The following is a 14,225-nucleotide window of genomic DNA, read 5'->3' on the forward strand; positions in this document are numbered from 1 at the left end:
AGAGGGGTTGGGAGCTGGGGGCACTGTTGTAAGTGGTTCTGCTCCTTCCTCCTGAGCTGTGTCCAGAAAGTGGTGGTGGGGGATGAGTGCTCAGACCCCTGGCCTCTCACTTGTGGGGTGCCTCAGGGTTCTGTCCTCTCTCCCATGCTTTCAACATCTACATGCAGCCACTGGGAGAGATCAGGGGGTTTGGGCTGGGTGTTCATCAGTATGCGGATTATACCCAGCTCTACCTCTTTTAAATCAGAACCAATGAAGGTGGTGAAGGTCCTGTGTGTGTCTGGAGGTGGTTGGAGGATTGATGGCGGCTAACAAATTGAGGTTGAATCCTGACAAGACAGAAGTACTGTTCTTGGGGGACAGGAGGCGGGCAGGTGTGGAGGACTCCCTGGCCCTGAATGGGGTAACTGTGCCCCTGAAGGACCAGGTGCACAACCTGGGAGTCGCGGCTGTCCATGGAGGCGCAGGTTAATTGTGTCCAGAGCAGCTGTCTACCAGCTCCATCTGGTACACAGGCCGAGACCCTACCTGCCTGCAGAATGTCTCACCAGTGGTGCATGCTCTTGTTATTTCTCGCTTGGATTACTACACTGTGCTCTATGTGGGGCTACCTTTGAAGGTGACCTGGAAACTACAACCAATCCAGAATGCAGCAGCTAGATTGGTGACTGGGAGCGGCCACCGAGACCACATAACACCAGTCTTGAAAGACCTACATTGGCTCCCAGTACGTTTCCGAGCACAATTCAAAGTGTTGGTGCTGACCTTTAAAGCCCTAAACAGCCTCGGTCCAGTATACCTGAAGCAGCATCTCCACCCCCATCGTTCTGCCCGGACACTGAGGTCCACTGCCAAGGGCCTTCTAGCAGTTCCGTCACTGCAAGAAGCCAAGTTACAGGCAACCAGGCAGAGGGTCTTCTTGGTAGTGCCACCTGCCCTGTGGAACACCCTCCCGACAGATGTCAAAAACAACTACCAGACTTTTAGAAGACATCTGAAAGCAGCCCTGTTTAGGGAAGCTTTTAAATGTTTAATAGATTATTGTATTTTAACATTCTGTTGGAAGCTGCCCAGAGTGGCTGGGGAGACCCAGCCAGATGGGTGGGGTATAAATAATAAATTAATTATTATTATTATTAAAACAGTTCATGGCTTGGAGCTGAAGTTCATTCTGATGATTAAGACTATTCTCATACTTAAGACGGGTTCAGCAGTTGGCAACCCTACTGTCAAAGCATTAAGAGGTTTGTGTACGGCACAAGGCCAAAAGACCGAGGGGCTTACAGGACTGAGCACCAGATGAGAAGTGTCAATCAAGCAATTTTTTTTAAGTGACTAGGACCAATACCCCTCCCATTGTTTACCTCTTATAAAGCAATTCAACTCATTTAAGTGCAGCAGATTCTCTGCCAGAGAATCAAGAAATCTTATCATTTACTCACACCAATGCCTCTTTTCCCTTCAACTCCAGTCCACTGCAGTAGAGAATCTGGCTGTAGCAATTAATGATCGGCAAACTTAAAAGTGATTTTAAAGCACAGACACAAAACCAAGAACCTGTAAACTATACCATTTATTGTGAATAGTTTTATTTAAACCAGAATGCCGTAATGTTTCAAGATGTCTGTATATTTTGCAATCTTGCCCTCCACATTTTTCTCTGCCTGCTTTTGGAGTTTCTACAAGAAAAAAGAAAGAAAAAGTCAATTCATAGGTAGGCTTTGTAAGAGTAGAAGAGGTCTGATGTTTAGAGAGCACAACATGCACATACAACTTTACATACAGATGGAAGACAGACTGTTGGGGGGAATTAACCAAAGTTTAGCTTAGGATATCTTCAACGATCTGAAGCCTATTCACCTGCTGGTGTGGCATAAATAGACACTCTTGCCTGTAATAATAATCTAAAGGTTTTGGCTCCCCCTCAATTTTTAAATTAAAAGGGGGAAGGGAGGGAGAGGGGTTCCTTTCTCCACTAAATCCAGAACACTCCCCACAATAATTATGAGTTCAGGCTAACTCACCTTCAGTTGCTTCTTCTTTGTGTAATGAATCTTGGCCTTTGCCTTGCGCTTCTCCTCCAGGGTAGCTGTGATGGCTTGGTACTTCCACCCAACCTCATGGGCGAGGCGACCCAAATAGGCAAACTGTGGTTGGGAAAGACACGCATTAGCTTACAAGCCTCCAGCACTGCAGGGTGCTGTTCCACTGCACAAGATGTCGCTGCCCACACACAAAGTTGGGAGCTACCTCCTCGCTTACCCCTTCTTGCCTCTATCCACTGAATTCCACACAGCAACTGCATGGAGGCCTTTCTCCCAACCCACATGCTATTGCCCACGGAATTCCGCTTTCAATAATATTCCTGGGGAGACTATTGGCTCCTTTCCTGGCACTTTCACAACCAGGCAAACCCGCCATCCAAGCCCTCAATGCAGCACACGCTATGAACAGGGATGTGGAGCCTTGTTGCTCCAACTCCCATCAGCCCCAACTAGTGCGATGAGGAATGATGGGAGCTGGAACGCAACAAAATCTGAACGACCCCACAGGTGACTCCTTAAGAGCCAAAATTCCTACTGCTCACAAACTGCTCTAATTTATATATGCCTTGCTGCTTACCCAAAAGAGCCGTTTGGCCCCCGCTCAAAGCACCAACTATGAGGGGCTGGTCTCAGATGGTAGTGCATGAAGAGTTGTGGTCTCATGGTCTTGAGACTCGAACTAATGGTGGAGTGTCATCATCACTGACCAGCCAATAGCAGCAGGCGACACTTGGTGAGCGCAGTAGTTAAGGCTATCTTGCCAGGAACAGTCTATTAAGGCTGCTTCGGATAGGTTGAAGCACCAAAGGAAACCAGTTGTATAGGGGATGAGGCAGGTTTGACCATGACATGAGGTTTCAAGATGATCACATGGAGAAAGTAAGCTGCCGTGGGTCCCCTTAATAGACTAAAGATACTCCCAAAGTAATTCCTTCAGAATTTTGTTCTTAAATACTATTTGTGGGGGCTTTCAGAAGTAGCAAATAAAGCTTATTGTGAGTCAGTCCATTTGCTCCAGTACTGCTGCTGTCCAAGGCCTCATGCTACCTCTCTACAAAACTAAACAAGATTTTCAACTGGAGATGCTGGAGGATGAAACTGAAGCTTTCTGCATGCAAAGTGAATGGCTCCAGGTCTAACTTGGGGGGGGGGCATTATAGGCCCTCCCCCCGTTAGTGCTTTTATGGCACTGGATGCAGAAATGTTGGCAAGCCACTTTGTGTGTCCCTCATTGGAGTTGTAAGGCACCTACTAAAAAAAATGGTAAAAAATACCTTGCGTGTGGGCTTGAGGCGGACCACTTTCAGAGCTGCAGGGACGACCATCCTCTTGCGCTGTAAGAGAACACATGTCCCATTAAGCAATATATGCAAGACAAAGGCAACTGTGAGCACTCCCAGAGGTGCAAAATCTGCCTCAGCGTTTGGAATTTTTTTTCTCACTCTTCAAGTCAAACAATGTAGGTATAAGAAAAACATCACAGACAGAACAGGATCAGGAATAATGATGGCACAGCAACATTCTCTGTCAGCAGGCAGAAGGATAGTTACCTTATCGTAAGGAGGAGGGATGCCATCAAAGACCTTCAGCCTCTCCAAGGCAGCCTGACCCCGTTTGGTCTTGTGTGGGAGCATTCCTGCAAAGGGAGAGGAGATGTGAAGAGGCCGGAGGAGAAACAGAATAAAGTGCAGTACGTGTTCTCTAAAAAGAAGCATGAAATTTAGAATAAAAATTTGAGGGTGGGTTATATACATATATCAAGGAGATAAAGAACTGCATGACTTTTAGAAGACATCTGAAGGCAGCCCTGTATCAGGACATTTTTAATGTTTTCTGTTTTCTATATGTTGTAAGCTGCCCAGAGTGGGCAGGGTATAAATAATAAATGTATTAATATTATTAACAACAACCTGCCTCTTTAGGGCAAATCCTGGAAATGAACACCTGTTGGGATGTATATACTGACCACCTAGTATTAGGGTAGCTTTTTTTTATAAAAAAACTGATCTTTGCAATATAAACACATGAGCGGGCATTGGGACATAGCTATCCACTGGCTTTCACACTTCTCTGAATACTGTGATATAGTTTTTAGTTCAGTACACATCAAAATGCACAGAGAAGTGTGTATTTTGAGAAAACACACATTAAATATGTACAGGCAGTGAGTGATCAGTTTAGGTGTGTCTGATATGTGCGTGACCATGCATGCTGAACCTGGAAGTGACCCCAAAACATCACAAAAGGGGGCGTCTGCAGGCTTTTTCAATGGTGATTCAAATATAATTCATTTCATTATATGCCTTGGAATATAACCCCCACGTAAATTGGGACTTGCCTGCATCTAAGTGCATGTGTAAAAGACAGATAAAAATTCACATTCAACACAGAAATGGAACCAAAGAAACCCATGAGTGAATATGTGAAAAAGACAGAGACTAGAAATGGTTTCATGTTAAAGTCTTAACATGTTTTAGTAAAAGTGGTAAAACACAAATTAGTAGAACTGTTGATTCCCACTGAATACTGATTTGTGAATATACCATGTGATGGGCATGCCCCAACACGTTATTTTATCTTCTTGGTCAGATAAAAGTTGTGAATACACCTACCTCGCACTGTCCTCCAGAAGATCCGGCTAGGGGCACGGAAGTGGTAGGGACCACGGGACGGGTTGGTGTTCATACGCTTACGCAGGAAAGCAAGGTACTTCACTGGGAGAATGGGAAGAGAGAATGGCAAGGTTAGAACAGGCTGGCAAGAAAGCTACCATGAGCACGAGGCTGGCAGATATGCAGTTATATGTATACTACTTACCTAAGTGCGATGGCTATCAAGCCAGTTTGCATACTTTTTCAAGACCCACCTACTCATTTCTTGTTGTCTGGAAACTATTGTTTACACCAGTGTTTTTCAACCACTGTTCCGCGGCACACTAGTGTGCCGCGAGATGTTGCCTGGTGTGCCGTGGGAAAAATTGAAAAATTCAAGAGAATTACTTTATATATAGTCAATATAGGCACATAGTTAAATTTTTTAACATTTTCTAATGGTGGTGTGCCTCGTGATTTTTTTCATGAAACAAGTGTGCCTTTGCCCAAAAAAGGTTGAAAAACACTGGTTTACACTGCCTCAGGTTAATAACCACAGCAGTCAGAACAGGCTTCACAGAACATTAAAAGCCTTCAGGTCTTCATACAGACAACAGGTCTTACAGACTCTATGATTTGTACCAGAACAAGGCATGCTGACGAGGAAATATTCTATATCAAATGGATACCAAAGAGGCAGAACTTGCCATGTGAGGCGAGTGGTGGTCTCAGATGGTAGTGCATGAAAAGTTATCTCATGGCCATGACACTCGAACTATGGTGGAAAGGCATCATCACTGACCACTATTTCACCCACCCTGCTCCTCAAGCCAACGCCACTGCACACCAATGAGAAACAGTGGCAGTTACAACTGGCTAGCTGGTCCACGACACAGTATCATAAATGTGCCAACAGAAGCTGGCAAGAATGACAAAAGAACAATTAAAAATGTTTTTAGACGTTCTCAATATCTGCAGATGCGTTTTAAATAGTTCACAAAGGTTTGAAATATGCTCTTAATTGTTAATAATAATTAATATCCCACCCACCCGACTGGGTTCCTCCAGTCACTCCAGGCAACTTCCAACAAATTATAACACAATAAGACACCAAACCCCAGGTTTCTTTGGGAAATAGGGTAGGATATTATTATTATTATTATTATTAAAGTCATAAGCTCAATATTACGTCTTTTGGGAAAGAAGGAAAGCCAGAATCTGAATTTATGCAAACCTGACACTTTCAGAGATGGTCAGTTGGCACAATGCCATCAAAGATTATGAGAACTGGAGTCCAACAACATCTAAAGAACCACACGTTTCCCAGCCTTGTAGTGGATAAGATTGTTCAGCCTCAAAGACTGAAGGATTGGCTATGCTTGTCACAGATGGAGACTTTGCTTTATTACGGGCTTGGAGAAACATTCTGTCCACAACATAATGCAAGTACTTTGAGAACAGTAGAACAAGAATCCTGGCCAGACATTTAGCCAGATTTTAAAATCTGCTATGGTACTCACGTTTGTTACGGTAGAAGTTGCCGGATATGTTGATCCCTTCGCATCGCACGACTACCACTTTGCGCCCTGGGAAGGGGAGGGGGAAGAGTGCAAACTGAGATTGTGTCCTCACCACAGAGCACATTAAAGTTCAGAAGAGGAACTCAATACTTTACCTGCCTGCTAAAGTCAAGGTAATTTCATGTTTCCTAGCCCCTAGCTTGAGACTTGAAAACTGCAAGCTGAGTCCATCATCCTAGTACACAACACACATCCCACTCCTTCTCAGCTGTGTGCTCAAAAGTTGGCCAAGTGAAAGCTCAGAAATCACATGGATCTTCCCTCATAAATCAATTTAACAGCACATGTTTTTCAAATATATGAACCTAGGCTGAGCCCCTACCCCAGGCTTTGGAAACTTAGTGCCTGCCAGCACAGCCACAGTTCAGAACACACCATGTAGCAAGGTTAATAGCATTTGGGGAGTAGCACCAGAACCCTGGTTCCTTTTTGTCCGATTCTCCTACTTGGCATGCACCCCCCAGTAAATACCCGAGGGAATGTAACCCTCAAGAGAGAAAAAGTTTTATCATCCTCTACACTAGAAACTATGTCTCTTAATTTGAAAGGCGACATTCACTTTGCAATCTTTGGAGAAATCTTAAGTTCGAAGCACTCCCAGAGCAAAAGAATTTGCTATCCCAGTTGCAAGACTCAAAAAACAAACATCCTCAGACTACTCCAAAGCATATCAGAAGGAGCTGAATTGTTAGCACAGAAAACTGTGTATCCTCTCTGCCTGCCAGTAATACTCAGTAGGTTGAGCCTCTTCCCCCCCCCGAAACTGAATCTTACCCAGCAAGACTTGCTTAGCCACAATGGCAGCCAAACGACCCAGCAGGTGGCCACGTCCATCAATCACCAATACCTGGAGAAAGAAAAGAGTTTTAGTTGGGGGCCATGTGAGCTGATAAAGGAAATGAGGGGGGAGCAAAAAAAGAAAATATTTTATTAGTCCAAGTAAATGTTAATGTTACGACAATAATAAAGGTCTATTGGGTTTTCCCAACCCTTCCAAATCAGCACAGGAAGTGTCAGGGTTTATGCATGGATTACTTTTATCCATAATGTAACCAAGTCCTATCACACTACATAACAGTCTGGTTCATATTTCCCAACCGAGTACCTCTGCATCCTTATATGCCAGTTCTCTCCTGCATAGCCAAACTTACTGTGAACACTGCTATTCTTGCAATATTGCGCCTGCTGCTACACTAGGATTTTACCTTATTGGCTCTTCCTTTTCACCCACACCAGCTTCTTATATAGCTGTAGTTAGCCCCACTTTGTATACACCCTGGGAACCTGTGTAACAAACTATAACTCTCTATATTCGGGTAGGTACCGTAACTGTGTTGGTCTGATGCAGTCGAAATAAATTAAAAAATTGTCCAGCAGCACCTTAGAGACCAACTAAGTTTGTTCTGGGTATAAGCTTTGGTGCGCATGCACACTTCTCTAAGGTGCTACTGGACAATTTTTTAATTTATTATAACTCTCTATAATAGCATACTGGTGGAAAGGAGCAACAGAAATGGTGGCAAAATGAGAACTGAGCTGGAGATATTGGCTTGCTCAGAGGCACTACACCATTTCAGATGTGTGTAATAAGAAAAAATTTGCAAAGGCTTGAGCATGGGAAGAGTGGGGCCAGGAGAGAGAAATAATGCAATACGGTATCCCTAAGAAGAGACTGGGATCCTGCACAGAAGCACTCCTGCTGGAAAAAGATATGCTGCCACATTTAAAATAGAGAGAAATATTGTGATGGTGCAGAGAGCCGTTGCTTGTAGGAGCCCCTCTCCTTTCACACCAGATGATCAAGACTGGCCTGTACCTAGTCATTTTCCATTCTTTTTCATACCTAGCCTACCGATTAACATTTAATTATTAAAAAATAACCTTAAATGATTTTTTTGGGCCGTTGAACACCCCCAATTCTTCCTTCCATTCAACATAAACCCGAAAATGTCAAGTTCTCCGTAGATGTTGCTTCCGATTAAAGGAAAATAGCAACGTGGTGATGGGGGGGGGAAGAGGCCCGCTCGCAGGTACCACGCGGTCCAAAAGTATCCTCCGTCCAAGTGGCTAGTCCGCGGTGACGGGGAGCCACTCCGCACATGCGTATCATCAGCATAATTAACCCCGTCCGAGGCCCCGGTCCCGCAAGCAAACGCGGCAGCCTCGTCTCGCCCGCCAGGCCCCGCTTCCTTCCACGCCACGGGGCCCCCGACCGTCCTCGGCCTCATCCCCACCAGCCGACGGCAGGGAAGGAGGAGGCAGGATGCGGCCCAGCACGAGGCTCGCCGCCCGCCCTCCCAGCGGCCTCCCTGCCCGTTAGCCTCCGAGAAAAGCAACCGAAACCCCCCCAGAATCAGCCGCACCTTTGGCTCCGCCATGGCTGCTCCTCGGCGGCCGAACGAAAAAGAGGCTCCGCCCAGCGCACGCCGCGGGGTTACCCTTTCCGGCTGCTATCGAAAAAGGTCAGAAAGCGCAGGGGCGGAAATGACGTTGACGGACAAGGCCGCGCGGCGAAGCCGACAGTGTGAACGCCGCCCTCGTCGGCCGGGCTTGATGACGTCAAACGCAGCCTCGCCTCTCTACACCTTTTGCGTATCTATGTACTGGAGCAACCTCCAACATTAGACCGGAAGCGAGGCGCCTTTTGCTTGGCCTCATTTTCCCCACCCCACCCCCAGCGTATTAGAGCTGTCACTCTAATTAAGCAGTCTTTTATTTCCTTTCTTTTTAAATCTTTATTATATTGCAAAGTAAATACATTAAGACAAAACCATACATAAGGAATAATATCCAAGAAAACAGAAAGAAAGAAAGAAAGAAAGAAGAAAAAGAAAAAATGCAAATAGCGAGGCTATTGAAATCAAGCCTGGAATGGGTCATGCGTGGTCCTGAGGATAGGACACCCCCAGCTGCCTACGGATTTCATCCAGGATAGAGTGGAGAAGCTCGCTGTCTCCATGAGACATGATGGGGCTCTTCTTCAGGCCTGAGGGAGAGGAAAGAGAAAGGAGAATTAAGTCAGGATGCTCTGCTGCTGTGCACAGTCCGCCCAGCAGTGCCTGAGACTTTTACCTTGAAGGAGACATTGCCTGACATGTTCTGCTTCATAGCACAGGCCAGTGGAGTTGATGAAGTACAGTTTTTGGGAAGGATGAGGAACAGGAAACTCTTCCTTCTGTCCATTGACAACCAACTCTTCTGGGCACCAGAAGGGACCGGGAATCTGCCGGAACACAGTTGTGAGAGGAAGCATATACCAAAACAGGCCCTAGAGCTCCCAGAAAGGGGTTGTTTTGGGCAATTCATTTGTAAAGATATAGTTACGGGGCTCAAATTTCCCCAGGAGGGAAGCTCCGGGCCATGCTTATGCTGACATTTATGTTTTCCACATTTTGCACATAGGTGAAAAGCTGATTCTTCCATTGAGTGCAAAATGTGCAAATTAAATAAATTTCTGCCTGGTGGTTATTGCTGTTTTAACTCCACGGTCTCCAGATACACACACGTGTGTGTGTGTGTGTGTGCTTTTCTCTGTCCTACCCCCACCCACCCAAACCGTCCTTCCTTACCCTCTTGGCTAGGAAGGGGTGAGGTTAGGTCCTACGGAATCCTGCATTGTGATCCTCCTGAAGCTTCCTTTTCTTTCCAGGAAGATGTAAAGTGTATCCCCTTCTCCATGTGGTCCAGGACTTACCTCGATTATCCCCTTGGTGCCAGTAATGCTGGCTTTGTTGGGCAACCAGGTCACCGTGGTATAATTGAGGACAGCTTGGCGTTGGCCAGAGTAGTTCAGGATGATTGAAGCTGTTTTATCTACCCCTTGGGGGAAACAAGCAACAGTGATCATATCCACATGCCAGTTAGGCTGTGTTAGGCACATTATATTCTGCGTCCACTGCACACTGAGATCTTGTTTTTCCTACCTAGTCTGGACCTATTTGCACGTTTTATACCCCCGAAGGCAAATGTAAACTGCACCCCCCCCCAAATTTGGGTCGTGAAAAGTTAAAGTGTGGCTTATATTTGTGACCTTACCACAGTGGTACAGTGGTATCTTGGTTCTCAAACGCCTTGGTACTCAAACAACTTGGAATGCAAACACTGCAAACCCGGAAGTAAGTGTTCTGGTCTGCGAACTTTTTTTGGAAGCCGAATTTTGAGTGCCACGCTTCCGTTTTGAGTGTTACACTGAGGTCTGTTTTTGCTATTTGCGTTTTTGTTTTTGCGGCTTTTTTCCTTTTATTTTTGTGACTGTGTGGAACCCAGTTCAGCTACTGACTGATTTATTGTGTGACTGCAGTACATTGTTTATTGCTTTCATTTTATGGATCAATGGTCTCGTTAGATAGTAAAATTCATGTTAAATTGCTGTTTTAGGGTTTGTTTTTAAAAGTCTGGAACGGATTAATCCATTTTGCATTACTTTCTATGGGAAAGCGCGTCTCGGTTTTGGAACGCTTTGGTTTTGGAACGGACTTCCGGAAAGGATGAAGTTTGAGAACCAAGGTACCACTGTATCTGGTATACACTTGACTCCCTCGTGCAAAATACTGACCTCTAGAGGGGACCAGGACCAACCCAATACTAACCTTTTTCATGCAAGAACCCCGAGGCCACAATGGACTCTGGCTTCTCCCCATCAAAAACCATGCAGGCCAGCTGAACACAGTAGATACCAATATCCAGTAAGCCGCCTCCACCAAGATCTTTTTCCGTAATCCTGGGGACAGTTTGGACAGGGACACCAAACTCAGCTTGAACTACTAACACATCCCCGACAGTCCTTTGATTGAGCAGAGAGCGGATCTTCTCCAAAGCAGGGAAGAAGCGGGTCCAGCAAGCCTGAGGACGAATCAGAACATTTGCCTGCTGCAGCCCCACACCAGGGGCTCGTGCTCCCTTTGCAGGGGTTGGAGATGCCAGGCCAAAGCCCAACAGTTCCATATGGTACCCCTTTGGCCTTCAGGGAGCGCTTCTGCCTCTTACCTCCATGAGGAAGACCTCCTTTTCCTGAGCTGCATGCACCATCTGCTTGACCTCTGCAGCGTTCATTCCCAGGGGCTTCTCGCAGAGCACATTCTTCCCAGCCTGGATGAAGAGGAGGGTGGCTGGCAGGTGGTAGGGATGCACCACTCCCACATACACCACATCTGCAAAAAGAAAGGGAAATCCGGAGGAAAGCTTCGCTCCTGAGCTCAGCCACAGCCAACATTTATCTTGAGAAAGAGGCTGAGCCATACATTGAAAGCACACCTCCTTTAGCATGCTACAGCTCCCAGGATTCTTGTGCTTTAAATGCACTTCCAATGTATGCAGCTAGAGTTTAAATGGTTGGGGAGACCCTCCAGGCCTGCCCATCTCCCCCCCTTTTTTTGCTCTTGGTACTTTCCCTCCCTGCGCCCCCTTGCCTCAAGCCCCACTCCTCAATGGCCTTGCTTCTCACCCTCCTTCAGTGTTTTGCTTGGCTGGAATATGCCCTTGAACTCTAACAATGCCTCTTGCTTGTTTGGAAAGAGAACAGAAAGGGGGTGAGAGAGTTTATGTAAAAACTGCGGTGTTTGCAGCCCAAATCACAAATGCATGTTTTCTGTTTCTCCTAGGCACGTGGGATAGGAGGTTTAGATCTAAACCTACAGAGTTAAATGAATTCCCAACAGAAAATGGTCTACTGTACAAATGTAAAAATGCATATCGTTTGCTCCGCCCACTTTTGCCTCTGGGGCATGTGGCCCTTGGAAAGTTGCCCAGAAGGGTATGTGGCCCCCAGGTTGGAAAAGCTTCTCCACCCCTGTTGGATGATGTTCCCATTCCATAACCCAGTTTACATTGTACAGTAGAGGGGGATTTCCCCTCTCCCTTGGGGGACAGATGTGGCACATCTGCTGCACATGCAGAAGATCTGAAGATTCCACCTCCAGCATCCCCAGGTGGGGCAAGTCAAATTTAGACCATATTGAGCTGGATGGACCCCATGGTCTGACTTGGAACAAGGCAGTTTCCTCTCTCCTGATGTCCCCAGAGTTTCGAGGAAGCTTTCTCACCAACGTCTGGATCCTGAGCGAGTTCTGCATAAGAGCCATAGGCCTTGGGGATGTTGTGGTTCTTGGCATATTCCTGTGCCCGGCTCAGCTCACGAGAAGCAATGGCCACCACCTGGGAGGTGGACGGGGCGAGAGACAGAGGAACAGAGTGTGACTCTCAAACAGCACAGGACTGGAGCACAAGAAAGACCACCTTCTGCTGGAAGGGCTTGTCCAGATTGAGCAGCTATTATTTTTAGAGGGCCTTTTGCTTGTCCGACCTCCACCTGAAGACAGGAACATAACTTATGAAGAGGCCTGCTGGATCAAGCCAAAAGCCTATCTGCTTTTCCCGGTGCTGTCGACTGGATTAGACATTGTCTTGAGACTTGTGACTGCATACCTTCGACATTTCTCCGATGAAAATAGGGACGTCCCATCCCATAATAATAGTTTTACTATTTATACCCCGCACACATCTTATTGGGTTGTCCCAGTACTCTGGGCACCTTCCAACATATATAAAAACAATAAGAAACCCTTCCCTATACAGGATTGCCTTCAGACGGTTCAGGGGTCGGTTAACTCCATACCCTGCAACATTTCTCCAATGAAAATAGGGACACCCTAATGAAAACTGGGACATTCTGGGATCAAAACAGAAACCGGGACGGCTTCTCTAGATCAGGGACGTCCCTGGAAAATAGGGGCATTTGGAGGGCCTGTGACTGCTTGTCCCACTGCCAGATGAATCCCAGGGGAGGCTGCCAGCTGAGTTAGGGGCCACAGCAATCCAGCTGCATTGTTTTATACTTCTTGACTGTCCCACAATCTTATAATGAAGCAGTTGTGTTCTTATAAATGAAGCTTGTTGTTTCTTTCTGTATTCCAACATATTCCTTATCAATAAAAAAACAAGTGCGGCATGAGAAAGTGTGGCGCAGAGAAAAAAGTTTGAGAACCACCAGGCTAGTGCAGCTATGGGTGGGAGGTCCACTGCCCAGATCACATAGAACCTGCCAGCTATTAATGAATAGTAGCTACACAAGTAAATCAGGATGAATGCTCAACAAATAGGTCATCTGGAGGAGCGTCTAGTTAGTAGGCCAGGGAGAGCCTCCAGGTTTACAACTTCTTGAATAAAGTAATCCAAATTCCCCCTTTCCTTAAAGCCAGCCCCGCTGCCTTCTTCCGAATCGCAAGTAGCCTGAAGTCGTTATCTTCTCTGCATCTATAATGGAAACCACAGAACCACCTGCCTTCTCCAGCGATCTGGCACAGGGATGGGAACTGCTGGCCTTCCTGATGCTGTGGGTCTCCAACTCCCATCACTCCCAGCCAGCACAGCCAATGGCCAGGGATGATGGGATTTGTAGTCCAACATCACCAGGAGGGCAACAGATTCACCACCCCTGATTTAGCATCTTGGCTTCCAGAGACCCCAGTCTCTTTAATTTTAGTTCTCCCTTCTTTCCTGAACACCTGGGAGTCCTAGGTGCCCTTCCCACTTTGAACTTCCCATTCAGTTCCATAGGTGGGAATAGCCCCCCCCCCCTCCATCCATCTTCAGTCTGTGCTCCACTTATTACCTTGTGGTCCTCTGGCGGCAGAGTCTTCAGAGCCACTAGGAAATCGTGGCTAATCTTGCCAGCAGAACAGATCCCCCAGCGGGTGGCTGTCATGGTAGCAGAGAGGAAGAGATAGAGGCGTCGTGTGTGGACGGACGGAGAAAGGCAAGCAGCGCTTGGTATGGCTTCTAGCGCAGGGAAAGGACCGCTGCCCCTCAGTCATGAAGCTTGGACTCTGGACTTGGGCACCTGGCCAGCTATGGAGCGAGAGAACCAGCAGGGGGCAGCAAATCCCTCAGAATGAGAAGGGACAGCACAGGTATGTATGTGGGGGTTGTCCTAGGAGCCAGCCAGGTATCTTAAGAAGGCTTCAATTTTGGGGGGTGGGAAGTGGTTGGACAAGCCAGTACACCAAGGAGGC

At 46.6% G+C, this 14,225-nt stretch overlaps 2 protein-coding genes and 3 non-coding genes across 5 annotated transcripts; all 5 read right to left on the reverse strand.

Moving 5' to 3' along the window:
- Window positions 1–1,554: 1,554 nt before the first annotated feature.
- Window positions 1,555–8,702, reverse strand: RPL13A (ribosomal protein L13a). The gene is made up of 8 exons (XM_033169950.1): window positions 8,580–8,702; window positions 6,991–7,063; window positions 6,157–6,222; window positions 4,658–4,759; window positions 3,596–3,681; window positions 3,320–3,379; window positions 2,025–2,147; window positions 1,555–1,679 (listed from the first exon to the last, which is right to left on the reverse strand). Exons 1-8 carry the CDS (start codon window positions 8,592–8,594, stop codon window positions 1,593–1,595), a joined length of 612 nt encoding a protein of 203 aa, XP_033025841.1. The 5' UTR covers window positions 8,595–8,702; the 3' UTR covers window positions 1,555–1,592.
- Window positions 2,669–2,755, reverse strand: LOC117059500. The gene has a single exon (XR_004427920.1). It is a non-coding gene; the product is annotated as a small nucleolar RNA Z195/SNORD33/SNORD32 family (small nucleolar RNA).
- On the reverse strand, window positions 3,455–3,534 carry LOC117059502. Its single transcript, XR_004427921.1, has one exon. It is a non-coding gene; the product is annotated as a small nucleolar RNA SNORD34 (small nucleolar RNA).
- LOC117059499 lies at window positions 5,359–5,441 on the reverse strand. Its single transcript, XR_004427919.1, has one exon. It is a non-coding gene; the product is annotated as a small nucleolar RNA Z195/SNORD33/SNORD32 family (small nucleolar RNA).
- A 334-nt stretch (window positions 8,703–9,036) lies between the features above and the next one.
- Window positions 9,037–14,020, reverse strand: LOC117059237 (trans-1,2-dihydrobenzene-1,2-diol dehydrogenase-like). The gene is made up of 7 exons (XM_033170841.1): window positions 13,826–14,020; window positions 12,258–12,369; window positions 11,203–11,366; window positions 10,806–11,058; window positions 9,911–10,035; window positions 9,289–9,439; window positions 9,037–9,202 (listed from the first exon to the last, which is right to left on the reverse strand). The coding sequence occupies exons 1-7, from the start codon at window positions 13,916–13,918 to the stop codon at window positions 9,093–9,095; spliced, it is 1,008 nt and encodes a 335-aa protein (XP_033026732.1). The 5' UTR covers window positions 13,919–14,020; the 3' UTR covers window positions 9,037–9,092.
- Between the last annotated feature and the right edge of the window lie 205 nt (window positions 14,021–14,225).

This window comes from Lacerta agilis, chromosome 14 (genome assembly GCF_009819535.1).
Source record: "Lacerta agilis isolate rLacAgi1 chromosome 14, rLacAgi1.pri, whole genome shotgun sequence".
Lineage (NCBI taxonomy): Eukaryota > Metazoa > Chordata > Lepidosauria > Squamata > Lacertidae > Lacerta > Lacerta agilis.

Bases quoted from the DNA above. Each gene is read 5' to 3' on its own strand.
- RPL13A (XM_033169950.1), bottom strand. The intron at 3,682-4,657 runs GTAGGTGTATTC...CTCCCTTTGCAG, and splicing joins CTTCTGGAGGACAGTGCGAG to GAATGCTCCCACACAAGACC. The intron at 3,380-3,595 runs GTAACTATCCTT...GTTCTCTTACAG, and splicing joins TCCCTCCTCCTTACGATAAG to CGCAAGAGGATGGTCGTCCC.
- LOC117059237 (XM_033170841.1), bottom strand. From the start codon at position 13,918: ATGACAGCCACCCGCTGGGGGATCTGTTCTGCTGGCAAGATTAGCCAC. The intron at 11,367-12,257 runs GTGAGAAAGCTT...TTCTTTTTGCAG, and splicing joins CGCTCAGGATCCAGACGTTG to ATGTGGTGTATGTGGGAGTG. The intron at 9,203-9,288 runs GTAAAAGTCTCA...CCTCTCCCTCAG, and splicing joins CAGGCAATGTCTCCTTCAAG to GCCTGAAGAAGAGCCCCATC.